We start from the raw sequence: 16,005 nt of genomic DNA on the forward strand, positions 1-16,005 counted from the left end.
CCGTAAAGAAAAACAGTAGAGTCTCCTGACTGTTGTGACACAAAAATATATCTGTTGAAAATAGTCTTGTGTAGGCCCGACATCCCAGTGTGGTTTCGCAGTTCCACAGGTCAAATCGCTGTACTATCCAGTTTTGGGCCTTTGGTATCTAAAAAAAAAGCAGTTTGAGTGTGTTGCTCACTGTTCAGCCGCAAATATCTCTATTTAAAAAAGTGTGGTATACCCCAGTAAACAATAACTGTGGTTTTCCTCTTCCACGGTTCTAATCTACTCTTTATTACCCTTTTTCCATTGATAGTGCAAGTGTAAGCTATTTTACTTCATTTACAATGGGCAAGGCGCGTGGCAAGGGACGTGGAAGTGGACGTTCTGGTGATGGTTCGTGCAGAGGACGGGGCCGTGGCCGTGGCCAAGGTGAAAATGTGCCACAACCAACAGCCACATCTTCTCGCTCCCACTTCTTGACCGAATTACTAGGGAAGCACAGAACAATACCAGTATTGAGAACTGATCAGTGTGAACAAGTTATTAATTGGATAGCAGATAATACTTCCAGTTACCTGGGCACCACCACCTCCGGTCTGTCTTCCACACGGTCAACTCTTAGTAGCCGTGAGTCTCGACAGCATACTCCTCCTCACCCTGATGCTCCTTCCTCCCACCATGCCGAGTGTCATCAGACAGCAAGTGATCCCACACTTGGACACTCTGAAGAGCTGTTCACTGGTCCATTTCCATATTTGGGCCCCTCGCCTGATACGCTTGAAGTGGTGAAAGAGGAGATCCCATGTTGCGATGCCCAAATATTTGAACAGCCACGGCCACAGGAAGTCGACATTGGCAATCTGTCACAAGAGGTGGACGATGACAAGACACAATTGCCAGGAAGTGAGGAGGAGGATCGTGGTGCGCAAGTGGAAGAGGAGGAGGTGGTGGATGATCTAGCAACTGACCCAACGTGGAAGGAGGACATGCAGAGTGAGGCCAGCAGCACACAGGGGGAGGGAGGCAGAGTACCCCAACAGGCAGGAAGAAGCAGTGTGGTGTCCGCAGACAGAAGGCAGGCAACCGTTCCCCGTAACACCAACACGAGGGACGTTGCCAGTACAAGCGGTAGGTCTTCCAGAGTCTGGAATTTTTTTAAAGACTCTGCTGATAACCCCAAAAAGGCCATATGTTCCACCTGCCATGCCAGCATCAGCAGGGGAGACAAAACTACCAGCCTGACCACCACCAGCTTGATCAGGCACATGGCAGCAAAGCACCCGACTTTGTGGGGCGAAACCCGGGGTCCACCACCAGTGTCAGCGGGTGTCACCACTGCTTCTTCAACTGTTGTGCGTGCAATAGAACCCCCTGTTGTGTGTGCAAGGCAATCCCCTGTCCATACTGCATATAAAGATGCCCCCTCCTCTCAGTCTTCACTTGTTATGGCAGTTCCTCAAGAAACAGCATCAACGTCCACGTCCCACCGCAGCGTTCAATTGTCCATATCCCAGACCTTTGAACGAAAGCGGAAATTCGCAGCTAACGCCCCACAGGCCACAGTCCTAAATTCGCACATTTCACGACTGCTTGCATTGGAAATGCTGCCTTTTAGGCTGGTGGAGACGGAATCCTTTCCGCAATCTTATGGCGGTGGCCGTCCCTCGGTACTCGGTCCCCAGCCGACACTATTTTGCCCGGTGCGCCATCCCCGCCCTACACAAGCACGTGTCCCAAAGCATCTGCCGTGCCCTCAACAACGCAGTTACTGGGAGAGTCCACCTGACAACGGACACGTGGACAAGTGCTTGTGGCCAGGGACGGTACATCTCTCTGACAGCACAATGGGTAAACATAGTGGAAGCCGGGACCCAGTCGGACCTTGGGACGGAACACATCCTCCCCACACCGAGGATTACGGGCCCTATGTCAGTCAGAATTGCCCCCACAGTGTACAGCTCCTGCGCATCCTCCTCCTCCTCATGTTCAGCCTCCATCTCCGATATCACCACATCAGTTACAAGCTGGAAGCATTGCAGTACTGCCTCCGCCAAGCGGCAACAGGCTGTGCTGAAACTCATAAGCTTAGGTGATAAACCTCACACTGCTTGTGAGTTGTGGACAGCTGTGAAAGAGCAGGCAGATCTGTGGCTGAGACCGCTGAACCTACATCCCGGCATGGTCGTGTGTGACAATGGCCGTAACCTGGTGGCGGCTCTGAGGCGAGGTGACATCACACACGTACCATGCCTGGCTCATGTGCTTAACCTCGTGGTTCAGCGGTTTCTTAAATCGTACCCCGAGTTGCCAGATCTGCTCGTGAAAGTACGCCGCCTGTCAGCTCATTTTCGCAAGTCGGCTACAGCTTCCGCCGCCCTTGCTGTGTTGCAGCAGCGTTTGCAGCTTCCGGCACACCGACTGGTGTGTGATGTCCCCACACGTTGGAACTCTACCCTCCACATGTTGCAAAGGATTTGTGAGCAGAAGAGAGCAGTTGTGGAGTACCAGCTGCAACAAGGCCGTCGATATTCAGGTCAGACTCCACACATAAGACCTCAGGAGTGGACCTGGATGTCTGACATATGTACCATCCTGACAAACTTTGAGGAGGCCACCAAGATGGTGAGTGGCGATGACGCCATCATTAGTGTCAGCATCCCACCACTTGTCTGTCTTTTGCAACGCTCTCTGCAGAGAATTAAAGAGGAGGCATTGCAACCAGAGTATGATGAGATGGATCAAGAAGCCGTAGCGGGCGATTACACACAGCCCAGCCTCATCTCATCCCAACGTGCATTGGGGGACAATGAGGGAGAGGAGAAGGAGGAGGAGGAAGAACAGGAGCTGCTATCATGCGTTGTAGACGGTAGTACCTGTACAAGTGTCATACCGTCGGTTCAGCGTGGGTGGCCTGAGGACAGGGGGGAGGAGGAAGAGGAGGAGGAGGAGGAGAGCATGGTCAGTCGTCATCTTGGTGAGGACACGGAAATCTTGCCCGTTACCAGTCTGGCACGCATGGCTGACTTTATGTTACGCTGCCTTAACCGTGACCCTCGCGTTGTCAAAATGTTGGGTGACAGTCATTACTGGTTGGTGACACTTGTAGACCCCCGCTACAAGGAGAACTTTCACTCTCTTATTCCTGAGGTGGAGAGGTCTACAAAAATGGGGCAATACCAGAAGGCCCTTGCTGCAGAACTCTTAAAAAAATTCCCATCTCAACACGCTAGCGGCAGGGGTCACAGTTCGTTGCCCAACCAAGGCATACAGGCGAGAGAGATGCAACTCCAATCCAGCAGAGGCAGGGGAACACTGTCAACATTCTGAGAGCTTACAGGCTCTGAGGCACGGGGTACTCTCACAAGGAGTGGAAAGTTTCAAAAGATGGTGAGGGAGTACCTTGCCGATCGTACCAGCGTCCTCCGTGATTCCTCTGTGCCTTTTAATTATTGGGTATCCAAGCTGGACACTTGGAATGAACTCGCTCTGTACGCCTTGGGAGGTCCTGGCCTGCCCTGCTGCTAGCGTGTTATTGGAGCGTGTTTTTAGTGCCGCTGGGGGAATTATAACTGATAAGCGCACTCGCCTGTCAACTGACAATCCTGACAAGCTGACCCTTATCAAAATGAAGAAGGGCTGGATTGGGCCAGACTTCTCATCACCACCAAATGACAGCAGAGTAACAAAGTCAAATCCACTGTGTTATTTCGGGAGGTGTATTCACATGCACCGCTTCACACCCACACATGGGTATACGCTTCCTCGTTTCGGCTGTTTAATCTTCTTCTCCTTATCCTCAGCCTCCACCACCACTATACCACCAGGGTGCCAGCATTGCAAGTTCCTCCGTCCTTATTTTTGGCAGCTTTTGCTTGCAAGGCATAAGCAAATACTATGGGACACCCACTCCCCAATAATGGGACTTATGTTTGTAATATGCTGTACTGCATGGCTCTTGTAAGGGGCATTGCAAGTTGCTCCGTCCTAATTTTTGGCAGCTTTTGCTGGGAAAGCATAAGCAAATACTATGGGACACCCACTCCCCAATAATGGGACTTATGTTTGTAATATGCTGTACTGCATGGCTCTTGTAAGGGGCATTGCAAGTTGCTCCGTCCTAATTTTTGGCAGCTTTTGCTTGGAAAGCATAAGCAAATACCATGGTACACCCACTCCCCAATAATGGGACTTATGTTTGTAATATGCTGTACTGCATGTGACGCGCCCCCTGGGCCGTGTGTACACGTGTGTGGGATACCCGGTGCCGGGTCTCTGGGGTCTGTAGTCTCCGTGGCGGTGACCCGGTCCCGTGGCTCAGGCTGGTCAAACCAGTGGCAGTCTTTCTTAGGTTTTGAGGTTAATTGTCCGACTGCGCCACCCGTGGATTGCAGTCAGGGAGTACCACCGCTGCGAGGCAGACCGCTGAGGCTGGTGTTGTGTGCGCAGCATAGAATGGGATAACTCCCCTCGGGAGGAGTATAGCCTCAGGGCAGTGAGTGTGGATGATGGGGGTGATGGTGCACGAGCGCAGCAGGAATGACTCAGAGTCTTTGCAGTGCAGTTCAGGGTCTTTACTGATGATTATAAGGTAGACCCTCCCGGGAGTACTGGCTAGCATAAGAGGCCTGGTCAGTCTGTGAGCAAGCAGGAGTTCCCCTGGCCAGGTGGAGTTGTAGGCCTCCCCGTCTGTCTGCACTCTTCCTGGCTACCTTGCTGTAAGCGGGTAGAAGTAGCCCACGTCCCTGAGTGTACCGTGTAGTGCTCACCCGTATGGCTGGTGACTTGGGGCCTTCTGTTAGCCTCCGCTCCACGACAGCGGTGCTGGTCCCTTGCTTGTGACTGAGCCTCCGGGCTTCTATGGCCAGAGGACCTGAAATCCCCTGCCGGCTGGTTTCTGCTGCTGGATATATAAGTCCTCACAGCTTCGGACTCCTGTGTCCGGTTCCTATTGTCTTCTGCCAGGGCGAGCTCTGCTCAGCTTCCAGCCCCTGGTCTTTAGCTCCTAGCTCCTACAGAGCTCCTTGCTGTTACTTTCCCTTGCTCTCACTCTGACTCTGACTGTTCTCTGACTCACTCAACCCCGCCCCAGATACAGTTTATAAGGGCAGAATTCTCCCCTCCCAGGATTTGGGCAGGAGGATGTTGCATGTTTAAGGGATCCTGACCAGGAAACCTCCCACTTGCTCTCCGTCGTAATATCTCTATTACTGTGGTGACCAGACCCCTGGGGTGCCACACATGGCTCTTGTAAGGGGCATTGCAGTTCCTCATAATTTTTGGAAAGCCTTCCATTCACTGCTTAGGCCAACAGTGCACGGGAGACCCAGTTGCTATAAATGGAAAAAAAGGTTTAGTTAACGCCCTCTGACCTCCATGTCATTTCCAAGGGGCATTGGAGTGGCTCGAAATTTTTGGTAGGCATTGCACTCACTGTATGCCCTATAACTGTGTAGCCGAACCGCTCCTTTTGTTACAGAAACATATCCTACAAGACATATCTGGTTGACTAGCCTGATATTGATGTGAATGGTCCCTGTTCCTCCTGCTCTTTCTCCTTTGCCACTACCTCATCCATCATTTATCACCTGAAGCTTGGTTTTAACGGGAGTCATAGAACTTGGATAGTAGCAGGAAAACATCCAGCAATCCTCGGAGGAGGTAGGATATGCGCCAAAACGCTGACCACCTCAGGCCTAGCCGCTACTACATACATGCGCTTGCATTACAACAAAACAAAGCAGATGCTAACTTCTATCATACTCATCATGCTCCTCACCTTGGCACTCTCAACTCCCCTGATGGAGAAGCCAGGGCCCACCGGAGGAGTCTGATAGTCCGGTGGGCTCGGCCAATGCTGCCCTAAAGCAGGCCAGGCTAAGAAAAGTGTGGGAAAGGTTACCGGGACAAATAGGGGTGGCTGGGGACCGAGTATGGACACCCGGCCACCCCCTGGAGGCTGTGGAGCAAGCGGGGACACCCGGCCACCAGGCGGCTGGGGACTGAGTATGGATACCAGGCCGCCGACACAGCCATGGCGTGGTGGCCAGATTCCACCTCCACATGCCTAAAAGGCCCAATTTAAAGTGCAAGCAAGCAAGCAGTATGGTATTGCAGCCTGGGGGTGGGTGGGTGGCAGGCTGCATACTTGCGCTTGCATTGCAAGGAATGGGAGAGGTACAATTGAACACTGCCCTGGGACAAGGACTTGAATGGGGATAGTTGCAAGTCTGCAACGACAGGTGCAAGGTGGGAGGCATCTTCGCATGTACCATGAACAGGGGTTTGGCATGCACACACTACAGCGGAATAGGCTCTCCTTCCCACTAAATGCACTGGGGAGGGCACAGGTAATGTTTTGGTATATGCGCTTAATCTTATGTATAAGGCACACCAGGACAAATATGGGCAGCTGGGGACTGAGTATGGATACCTCGCTGCCGAAGCAGCCATGAGGTAGTGGCCAGCTTCGGCCTCCTCCAAACTAAAAGGCCCCATTTCAAGTGCAAGCTAGCAGTATGGAATTGCAGTCTGGGGGTGGGTGGGTGGCAGGCTGCACACTTACACTTGCATTAAAAGAAAAAACATAGCAGATGCTAACTTCTGTCATCATCATCATGCTCCTCACCTTGGCACTCTCAACTCCACCGATGAAGAAGTCAGGGCCCACCGGAGGAGTCTGGTTCTCTGGTGGGCTCGTCCAATGCTGCCTAAAGCAGGCCAGGCTAAGAAAAGTGTGTGGGGGGATGTTCCAAGGAGAAACAGGGGCGGCTGGGGACCGTGTGTGGACACCCGGCCGCGGGGCGGCTGGGGACCAAGTATGGACACCCGGCCGCCGGGCGGCTGGGGACTGAGTATGGATTCCAGGCCGCCAACACAGCCATGACGTGGTGGCCAGATTCCGCCTCCACATGCCTAAAAGGCCCAATTTCAAGTTCAAGCAAGCAAGCAGTATGGTATTGCAGCCTGGGGGTGAGTGGGTGGCAGGCTGCATACTTGCGCTTGTATTGCAAGGAATGGGGGAGGTACAATTGAACACTGCCCTGGGACTAGAACTTGCATGGGGATAGTTGCAAGTCTGCATCTTCTGATGCGGTAAGGATCACTTATGATGGGCACACTTTTAGACAGTGACCTGGGAGTCAGAGATGCTTCCAGGGGTCTTCCCCATGCTGTTCCCTTGTCTTTTCAGCACTTTATGCATGTGTCACACAGCACATGGCCAGATAAGGTTGTAAAATGTTAAAATGACATTTCCCGGTGAATGCATTTGTCATAGTTGAAAGCAATACAAAAGTGCAAAAACGCATAAAAAATGCTACTTGTGAACATAGCCGAAGGTGTGGAGGAGTATTTTTGTTTTTGGTCATTTATTTTAACTTATACACAAGTCTTTACCCTGGAAAGGATGTTCCTTAACATATTTCACAGGAAAAAAGTTTCACTTTCGTTTTTGAACGTTTTATTGTGAGCCTGTAAAAGTGGCTTAATACCTCTGACCACGTTGTTGACAGCAGTGACCTGGGGGTCAGAAATGCTTCCTGGGGCGATCCCCATGCTGTCCCCATGTCATTTGAGCACTGTCACTATCGTTTTGGGCACTTGTTAGGCTTTTAAAAGACTGCCGGGGGTGCCACCGCAAAAATGCTCGAGTCTCCCATAGACTAACATTGGGCTCGTTGCTCGGGTCGAGCACCCGAGTATCACGGCGAGCTCGGCCCGAGCTTCGAGCACCCGAGCATTTTAGTGCTCGCTCAACACTAATGAAGAGTACTGTTTGTCACTCATTAAGTCCATGCCTCGGAGACTGCAAGCTGTTATTATAGCCAGAGGTTGTGCAACAAAATACTAGTGATGTATTGGAGTGTTCTTTTGTGTGTTTGTTTTTCATGATTCCATAATTTTTTCTCAGAATAGTGATTCCATAATTTTTTCCTTCTGCTTGGTCTGAAAAAAATTACCCTTACTGAGTACCACATTTTTTTTCTTGATTTCTTTTAGTGTTTCTTAGAGCCATAAAGTTGCCATTTAAAATGACTTTAGTTTTGTGCCATGTCTGTGATCTGCTTTTTTCAACAACATTAAACATCTGAATGAACATCCTCCGAGCACGGTGATTCCATAATTTTTGCCAGGGGTTGTATATCAGCTTATTAAATCACTTTCTAGCTTAGAAAACAGATAATTGTTTTTTTCTGGTCAGCAGGTATTCTGCACCCTTTCCTATTAAAAGAGGACCGATATCTGCACACGTCCTGGCAGGCACTAGATGCCACCACGTCATTAGTGGGGAAACATCTCAATGCGGTAGTAAATTGCAACAGAGAATACTCGTTAAGATGTCCCTTACTCTCTTCCCATTGAAATAAACCTGCACACTTCTTGTCTAGTGGACAGAAAGATGTTGGCTTCATCAGCATCAACAGCAACAGCAGTAGCCGACACTTAGACAAAGAACTGAAAATTAGCATATTGGATTTAACTTAGATTCTTGCAGTTTTTACTTGTAAACTGCTGTGACAAAAAAAAAATCAACTTTCAGATAAGTGATCTAAAATGGTCGTTGTCCGTCATATTGGGCTTCTTCTACATATCACAATCATCTAAAAGTGTCAGTGTTTCCTAAAGGGAAACAAAAGCTTTTTTCTGATTTTTCTGAAGGTAGTTTGCTGTGCTCCATGCCTTATTATTGGTTGTAACTGCCACCATCATTAAAATCAGGAAACAACGCAAACCGGAGATGCATTGGTAATAGGAAGGGCAGTAAAAAGCTTTGTGTGAAATGTCATTTGTTGCTGTAATAGACAAGGGCCAGACAACTCTATTGCAGACCAAGACTCTTCACCAAGAGCTTATCAATCATCCATCTACTCCACATAGCCAGCTTTAGACTCTCTTCACTGAATTTTTAGAGACTTAGGTGGCATTGAGCCAAATAACAAAAATGATTTGTCAAAAGGGGTATATATCGGACTAACATATGGAAAAACCGTATGTTAGGTGGCACTGACTAGATGAAGTCTCTTCAGGAGTCTGCTTTTTGAGTACTCTTAACAAGTGCATGGCTTGCCTACCACCGAGAAACTACATGGCTACAGTTCTCAGTAGGAACTCCATGACTTTATCCTTCACCTCATTCGTGGACTTGTGTACATACTTTTTCTATATTATAACGGTTGTTGCTCCAAGAGAAGTCCCCACAGTTGTCATTGCCTTACAGCAAGACACAATATGGGACATATCTGGTGGACTTGTCAACTCATTTAGACTTTATGGTGCAATATAATGGCCTTTTTTAATTCCCATTAGTCAAAAATGGTCCCCTCACACTTGAGATGGCCCTACTGTCCATACTAACAGGCCCTCTTAAGCTAGGTGGAGATTAAAAAAATAAAAAAAAATATATATTTTTGGGATATTTTTTGTTAGCTGTGAGGATTATTCCCAAATTCTGGAAGTCAACATCTCCCTGACCATGGTCAGCTTGAATACACAATTTAGTGCTCATCTAAGATAAGATAGCCATATAAACATTATCTTACACCAAGTTTTAAAGGGGTTGTGCGGTACTTTAGATTAACCCCCAATGTATCCCCCCCAGGTCCCTAAGACTTTTTGTAAATACCTTCTGCTGTTGATAAAGCCTGTGAGCAGCGCTATCGGTGGCCGCTCACAGGCATCACGTGACCCCAACGCCAACGTCACAACAAGTGAGGCGTGACTCAGCGCTCGGTTCCCCGCGGTGGCTGCTGGGTTGTGGGCGGGGTTACCCCCCGCGTCACACCCAGCAGCCACCGCGCGCTTTCCCAATGAATGGGGAGAGGCAGAGCGCGCGGTGGATGCCGGGTGTGACGCGGGGGGGGGTAACCCTGCCAACATCCTGGCATCCACTGCCAGCACTTGTCGTGACATCAGCGGATGTCAGAGCCGCTGCAGCCGGGGGTCATGTGCTGCCTGTGAGCAGCGCTATCTGCAAAATAAGGTATTTACAAAAAGTCTTAGGGACCTGGGGGGGTAATCTAAAGGAGTGGACAACCCCTTTAATCTTATTGGTTTCCCTGTACCTCCTCTAGTCTCATCCTAATCACATCTCATCAGTGAGAGCCTTCCCACCTTCGTCAATCAATCATTTGAATCTATAGGGCTTCCAGCCATTCTCATTTTTAAAGTATTCCCATTTTGGGTACATAGTTGTGGGTAAGAGCGATGAATCTTGGCTGCATTTGTAGCTGAATAAAAACGGATTTAAACCAAAATCTATAGAGTTACATAGATTTGGTGGTATACAATGAATTTCATTCAGCAGTTTGCTGTGGTATCCAACCGTCCCCAAAATACAAAAAATGGTACTTAAATACAACTTTTAGGTTGTGTCTGCATTAGTGGCATTACAATGGAAGCCATGACACTGTGACTAATATATCATGCCATGGATCCTACTGATTCAATGGCTTATCCGTAATTTTTTCTAGCAAGTATGGTGCTGCCTTATGTACTATTCTTGCCATCAAAAGTGAGAGAAACCCAGACAGGAGCTCCAATAGGTAATGTGAATAAAACCGTATTTATGGAGTACTTTTTTTTTTCCTCAGGAAGGCGACTTAGGAATATGAAATGACGATACTATAAAGGCATTTAGTAATAGTGAGACATTTGTACAAATCTTGCCTGCTTTGGATGAGTCTTCATTCAGCAGGTGCCCTGGGTCATGTTGGGACCTCTCACAATCAGCTGTTAACCCTTGGAGGAACATGTTATTGCTCATTTTCCCTACAGAAAATGAGGCACTAAATTCAGCCAACTGAAATCAATGGGTAAGCATTGATTACAATGGATGCTGGCAGATCTCGAGAGCAGATAGCCGCATTTCCTCTGGCTCCAATCTATTAGCTCTATATGCTATAACAGAGTATATCAAAATTAGATGTCTCATTCACACAATCTATTTACATTTACCATGAGCCATAAAAGAGGTCAAGTCTAGAACAGTCAGATTATAATGAGGGTAAATTAGTTTCCCTTGAAAAGTAAGGCTAAAAACTGAGCTCATATGTGTCTGCGATCATTGAGTTACACAAGAGCATCAACTCTCAACATCTGTCAAGAAACACATTCTCAAACAGACTATCCAGAACTTCAGCTTCACATATGTAATTTCCACAAGCTCAATGACCTACATGACAAAGGCGACCTGAGCTAACCAGTCTCTGCAGTGAATAAGGTCACTGGATGTGCCCCATAGGGCACACACTGTATCATCTCCCAGATTCACGGTTCCCGGGGTGTAAACGTGTGCACAAGCACCAGTCATAAATTTAACTTCACACGGACAATTCACTAGAATGACGAGGCCATGTTCTCACAAAGTGATGCTATTTGAACTTTGTGATCGGAGTGGACACCATTCAGGGAACCAAACAATCCTGAAAGTGAACCAGGCGAAGCGCTAGTTTAGGGAACACAATACCAGGTCAGTGCTTGGCCTCTTCACTCTCAAGTCAACATGATGGCTTGTCCTAGGGAAATGGGATAGCAAGAACCCTTAAGACAGGGGTCCTTAACCTGTGGCTCAGGAGACACATGTGGCTCGCATGCCCGTGATGTGTGGCTCGCTGCTGTCTGAAAGTGTGGTACCTGAATCTGTGACTTGGAAGCCACATGTGTGGTTCGCAGGCCTATTATGTGTTGCTTGCGGCTATCTGCAAGCTTGGTGCATTAGCAACAGGTCTATGAAGAGCAGATTTCCAGATGGTGACTATTGTGAGTAGACCCACACAGAAGAGCAAATGTGGATGCTTATATACTGGCCTTGGGGGTGCAGAGATAAATTAAGTATAGTAATCCGCAGGGCTCTGGAGTCAGTTTCCATTTTGGTGGATTTGGAGTCAGTATAAAATGGACCGACTCCTAAAATATATAATAAATTGGGTTCATTAGTACAAAGCAGAATGTGATGTAAATGTTTTTATAAGAATTTGGGAAAGTGATGAAATGTCTTTTAAATGTCTGTTCCTGATCTAAGGATCTCTGCTTAAAGGTGAGATGAATCTGTACTATACTTTATGCACACGCTCAGTAGTGAGACAGTGCTGTGGAGTCTGAGTCGTTAGTCAGGGAGATTGAGGAGTCTGAGTCGGTGATATGGCTTACTGGTTCCAAAGCCCTGGTAATCTGGAAACAAGATGAAACTGCCATTTGGTGGTGGAAGCTGGATTTGATTGTGTGCTGGGAGTGCTTGATGCACGAATACTAAATCGTGGCATAGTGGGAACCCCTGGATGCAAGTATACTGCTTCAGTGTGATTTCTGTGGGAGAGCTTTGTCTGTCAATATACTGGTAATTGGGCTTTGGGTGTCACTACTTTGAGGAGGCAGGAGAAGGATGTCACTACTCTGGTGGGGTGGAGGGAGATATCCGGATGTTGCTCATGACCCTCTTTGAGAGCTGAATGTGGCTCTACAGGTATGAAAAGTTGGGGATCACTGCTCTAGATGGTGACTTTTCATAACAGACCTGCACATCTGGACGTGCATATACTGGTGGTGGGAAGAGAAGGGAAGATAAATATGGTAAGTTGGAGACAGGATGATAATTCTAGCTAGAGGGGTTGCTTGAAGCTGAATAGAATGGTGCGGTGAGTGTGCTTGATGTGAGAAGCCCAAATGTGGGTAAAGTGGGAACCCCTGGTTGTAAGTACACTGCTTACAAGGAAGGGAAGGGAGACACAAGATCTTGGTGTGCCTTCTGTGGAGAAGCTTTGTGTTACGCTCGCTCTGAGACTGTTTAGCGAGACCATGGATTGTGGTCCCACAGACCGAGGAGTGCCTGGAGGGGCGTGACTAAGTACCACTCCCAGACTGACCTCGGATGCACAACAAGAGGGAGAGTGAGAGAGGGGGGTGTAATGTATGCACACCGGACCAGCCTCTCCCTAATGAATGAATGCACACCGGACCAGCCTCTCCCTAATGAATGAATGCACACCGGACCAGCCTCTCCCTAATGAATGAATGCACACCGGACCAGCCTCTCCCTAATGAATGAATGCACACCGGACCAGCCTCTCCCTAATGAATGAATGCACACCGGACCAGCCTCTCCCTAATGAATGAATGCACACCGGACCAGCCTCTCCCTAAAGAATGCACACCAGACCAGTCTCTCCCTATGGCTGGCTTTTCAAACTATGTTTTTTCTGAAAGCCGGCAGCAAGACATACCTGGCTGCATTCACGCTACCCATGGTTTGGGCAACATGGATCTAGTGGCAGGTTGCCCTTTCATTGGCATTATAAGTATGAGTGCAGATCCTGGGTCACCAGTCCATAAGGCTGGCATGGCCCACCACTGTAGGGAAATCTGTGAGGTGGTCTTCCCACTGCCTGTGTGTAGACCACCTAAACTGTAGCAGGATGTGCGGATGTCAGCATTATTCATGTGGCAGATCTGCAGAGTGGCAGATGGAGGGTGACATGTCATGGCTGCTCTGTTCAGGCGGCTGCATGTGTCATTACACCAGGCACAGTCTGCGTGCATCTCCTCACCTGCTTTCACGGTTGCAGCCGGTGTCAGTGCTCCAGTAGAAGCCGAGGCCCCGGATCCGTCATTCTTCTCTGCCCGTAACTCGGGCATCTCTCCTACATCAGCCTCTGCTGTCAGTTCCGCCATCTCAACTGTAAACACACGTGTGCAAGAAAAGACGGCGTGAATCGATCTCAGAATTGGTCCAGCGTAGGTGCAGGCCGAGCAGTCGATGCGCAGGATCAGAATAGAGATGTGCGCCCCTAGTGGAATGCTTGTGTTACTGCCTCTAGTTTACCTCACACTGGTGGCTGTCAGGTCTGGGATCTCCATATACCAGTAGTGCAGGAGCAGAGGCTGCTGTACTACTGCATATTTTTCACAACAATATTCTCAGCTGAGTAATGCCCCAAAAAACGCCACGACCATCATGCCATTTTTATACTGCCATTTTTCATATACTATACAGAAATCTATGAGAAAACAAATGAAAAATGAAACATACCATACCCAGAGCATGCTGCCTTAGAAAAAAAACATAGAACCAAAAACTGCCACACTATAAGCGTTTTTTTTCAGTGTCTTTTTTTCTGCAGCAAAACCTGATCTCTTGCCAGGAAGGTTTGTTTGGGATTTTGCTTGCTTTTTGCTTTTTGCTGGGTTTTTTTTTGCGTCTCATGCACAATGTGTGTGCAGATTTCTGGAATCTCATAGACTTGTACAGTAAAACGCAGCTGAAAATTTGCATAAAAGAGACAGACACTATCATGTGGGGTGGGTATGGGTCACAGCTTTATTATAAAACGTATGTGATCCCAGGAACTGGGCAAGAGGATGGATTCCAGATATCAGGAGACTATAAACCCAGAGGGCAGAACCTAAACTAGTGGCCAGTCTGGTGAGCCAATAGAAGAAGAAGGTGGCCATAACAAGCAGGAAACGGGCGTAAATGCGTAAACTGGGAGAGGAGGTGAGAGTCATCACAGGCTGTGGCACTCTCGATAACTCCTTCAATGCTCTTCAGACCAGGAAAATTGATGGAAAAAAGTGGAGTTTACTAGTGATGATCGAGCGTGCTCGTTTAACCCTTTAAACGAGCGCATTTGGGTACTCGCCGAGTAGTTTCGACGTGCTCGGCATCCTTGTTTCAGCCACCGCGGCTGCCTGTTTGTTTGGCAATCCCTGAATGTGTCACAGCTGTCTAATAGCCGCGACGGCTGAAACTGAGATGCTGAGCATGCCGAAACTACTCGGCAACTACCAGAGCGTGCTCGTTTAAAGGTTTACTATCACTAGAGTTTCTTCTTCCTAAAAACACTAATTTATCAACTCTGACTTAGGGCTCACTCTCACTTGCGATTAACTCGGACAAATGCAATCTGATAAAAAATCAGATTGAATTCGGACCAATTTAATCCTATGAATGTGTGCTCAGTTGCGTTTTTTTTTCCAGCGCCGATCGGATTGCGATCGGGCTGTAAAAAAATTGCAGCATCCTATGATTGCAAGCTGCATTCGGATCAGTCGCACCATATAATCTATGGGTGCGTGTGAAACATCTCACTGCACTCGGATATCACCCGACTACAGTGCGATTCCCGCAGATTCCCTGCAGCAGAGGAGATGGAGAACTTGATTTCTCCATCCCCTCCGCAGCTGTGCTGCGATCCTCTCTGTGCGAGAGGAACACAGCACGGAGCACTGACATTCGGCTCCCGCTCGCAGCAGAGCAGGAGCCGAATGTCATTAGCATATCGCATCGGAATGTGATACGTTAGTGAGACCCCGGCCCTAAGCAAAGTTGACCTTGTGGCTTGGCGCAGCTTTCATTTCTTACACTGCTGAGGTAAAATGAAAGCTTTAATGTGTTTGGCTGCTGTGGGCAACAAGGTGAGTTTCCTTTTAAAAAATATTTGATAACTGAGCCCCTCAGGCCGGTTTCACACATCCGTATTTCACAGTGTGAGTATGAACCATGATGTCCGGACTGGCCGCAGGTCTCCTGACCCAAACATGACAGCCCTATATACCTGTGAACTGGTTGAGTTCAGTTCAGGAGACCTGTGGCCGGTCAGTAAGGCACAAACAGTGACATAAGGATGTGTGAATGCAGCATTGAACTCAAACTGATATGTGGCACACGTGCATCTTTTGCACTTTCGGTCATGGGCAGTACACCTCTGAAGCCAGGAAACGTACAGCCGGCTTCAGATGCGCAATGACGTGCCTGAAGAAAGTCGAGTACATGCACGAGGTTTGCAGGGAGATGTTGATGATGTCGCCTCTGCCAATGAGGTTATCATGCCCCAGGGGTGTGATAACATGTAAAGAAGGTCGACTTGTCTGGGGAAATTAATGCCCCATAAACTAGTCAAAGGACTAATTTGCATGAGAAAAAGGGAACTTATAAATTATTTTTTTCAACAGGTGTTTAGGTGACTAACCGGACAAAGGGCTGGCTAGGCAGGGAATTTAGTAATAAATACACAAATGCTGGTGATT

General features: G+C 48.3%; 1 protein-coding gene across 1 annotated transcript in view; it reads right to left on the minus strand.

Moving 5' to 3' along the window:
* The window catches only part of DPH1 (diphthamide biosynthesis 1), a 393,607-nt gene extending 379,895 nt beyond the window's left edge, over positions 1-13,712 (minus strand). The window contains exon 1 of the mRNA XM_073667680.1: positions 13,527-13,712. Coding sequence (XP_073523781.1) covers positions 13,527-13,650 — 124 coding nt within the window. The 5' untranslated portion in view covers positions 13,651-13,712. The remainder of the gene's footprint in view (positions 1-13,526) is intronic.
* Positions 13,713-16,005: the final 2,293 nt, after the last annotated feature.

This window comes from Phyllobates terribilis, unplaced genomic scaffold, assembly GCF_046119375.1.
Source record: "Phyllobates terribilis strain yellow unplaced genomic scaffold, ASM4611937v1 Scaffold_2__4_contigs__length_985480577, whole genome shotgun sequence".
Classification (NCBI taxonomy): domain Eukaryota; kingdom Metazoa; phylum Chordata; class Amphibia; order Anura; family Dendrobatidae; genus Phyllobates; species Phyllobates terribilis.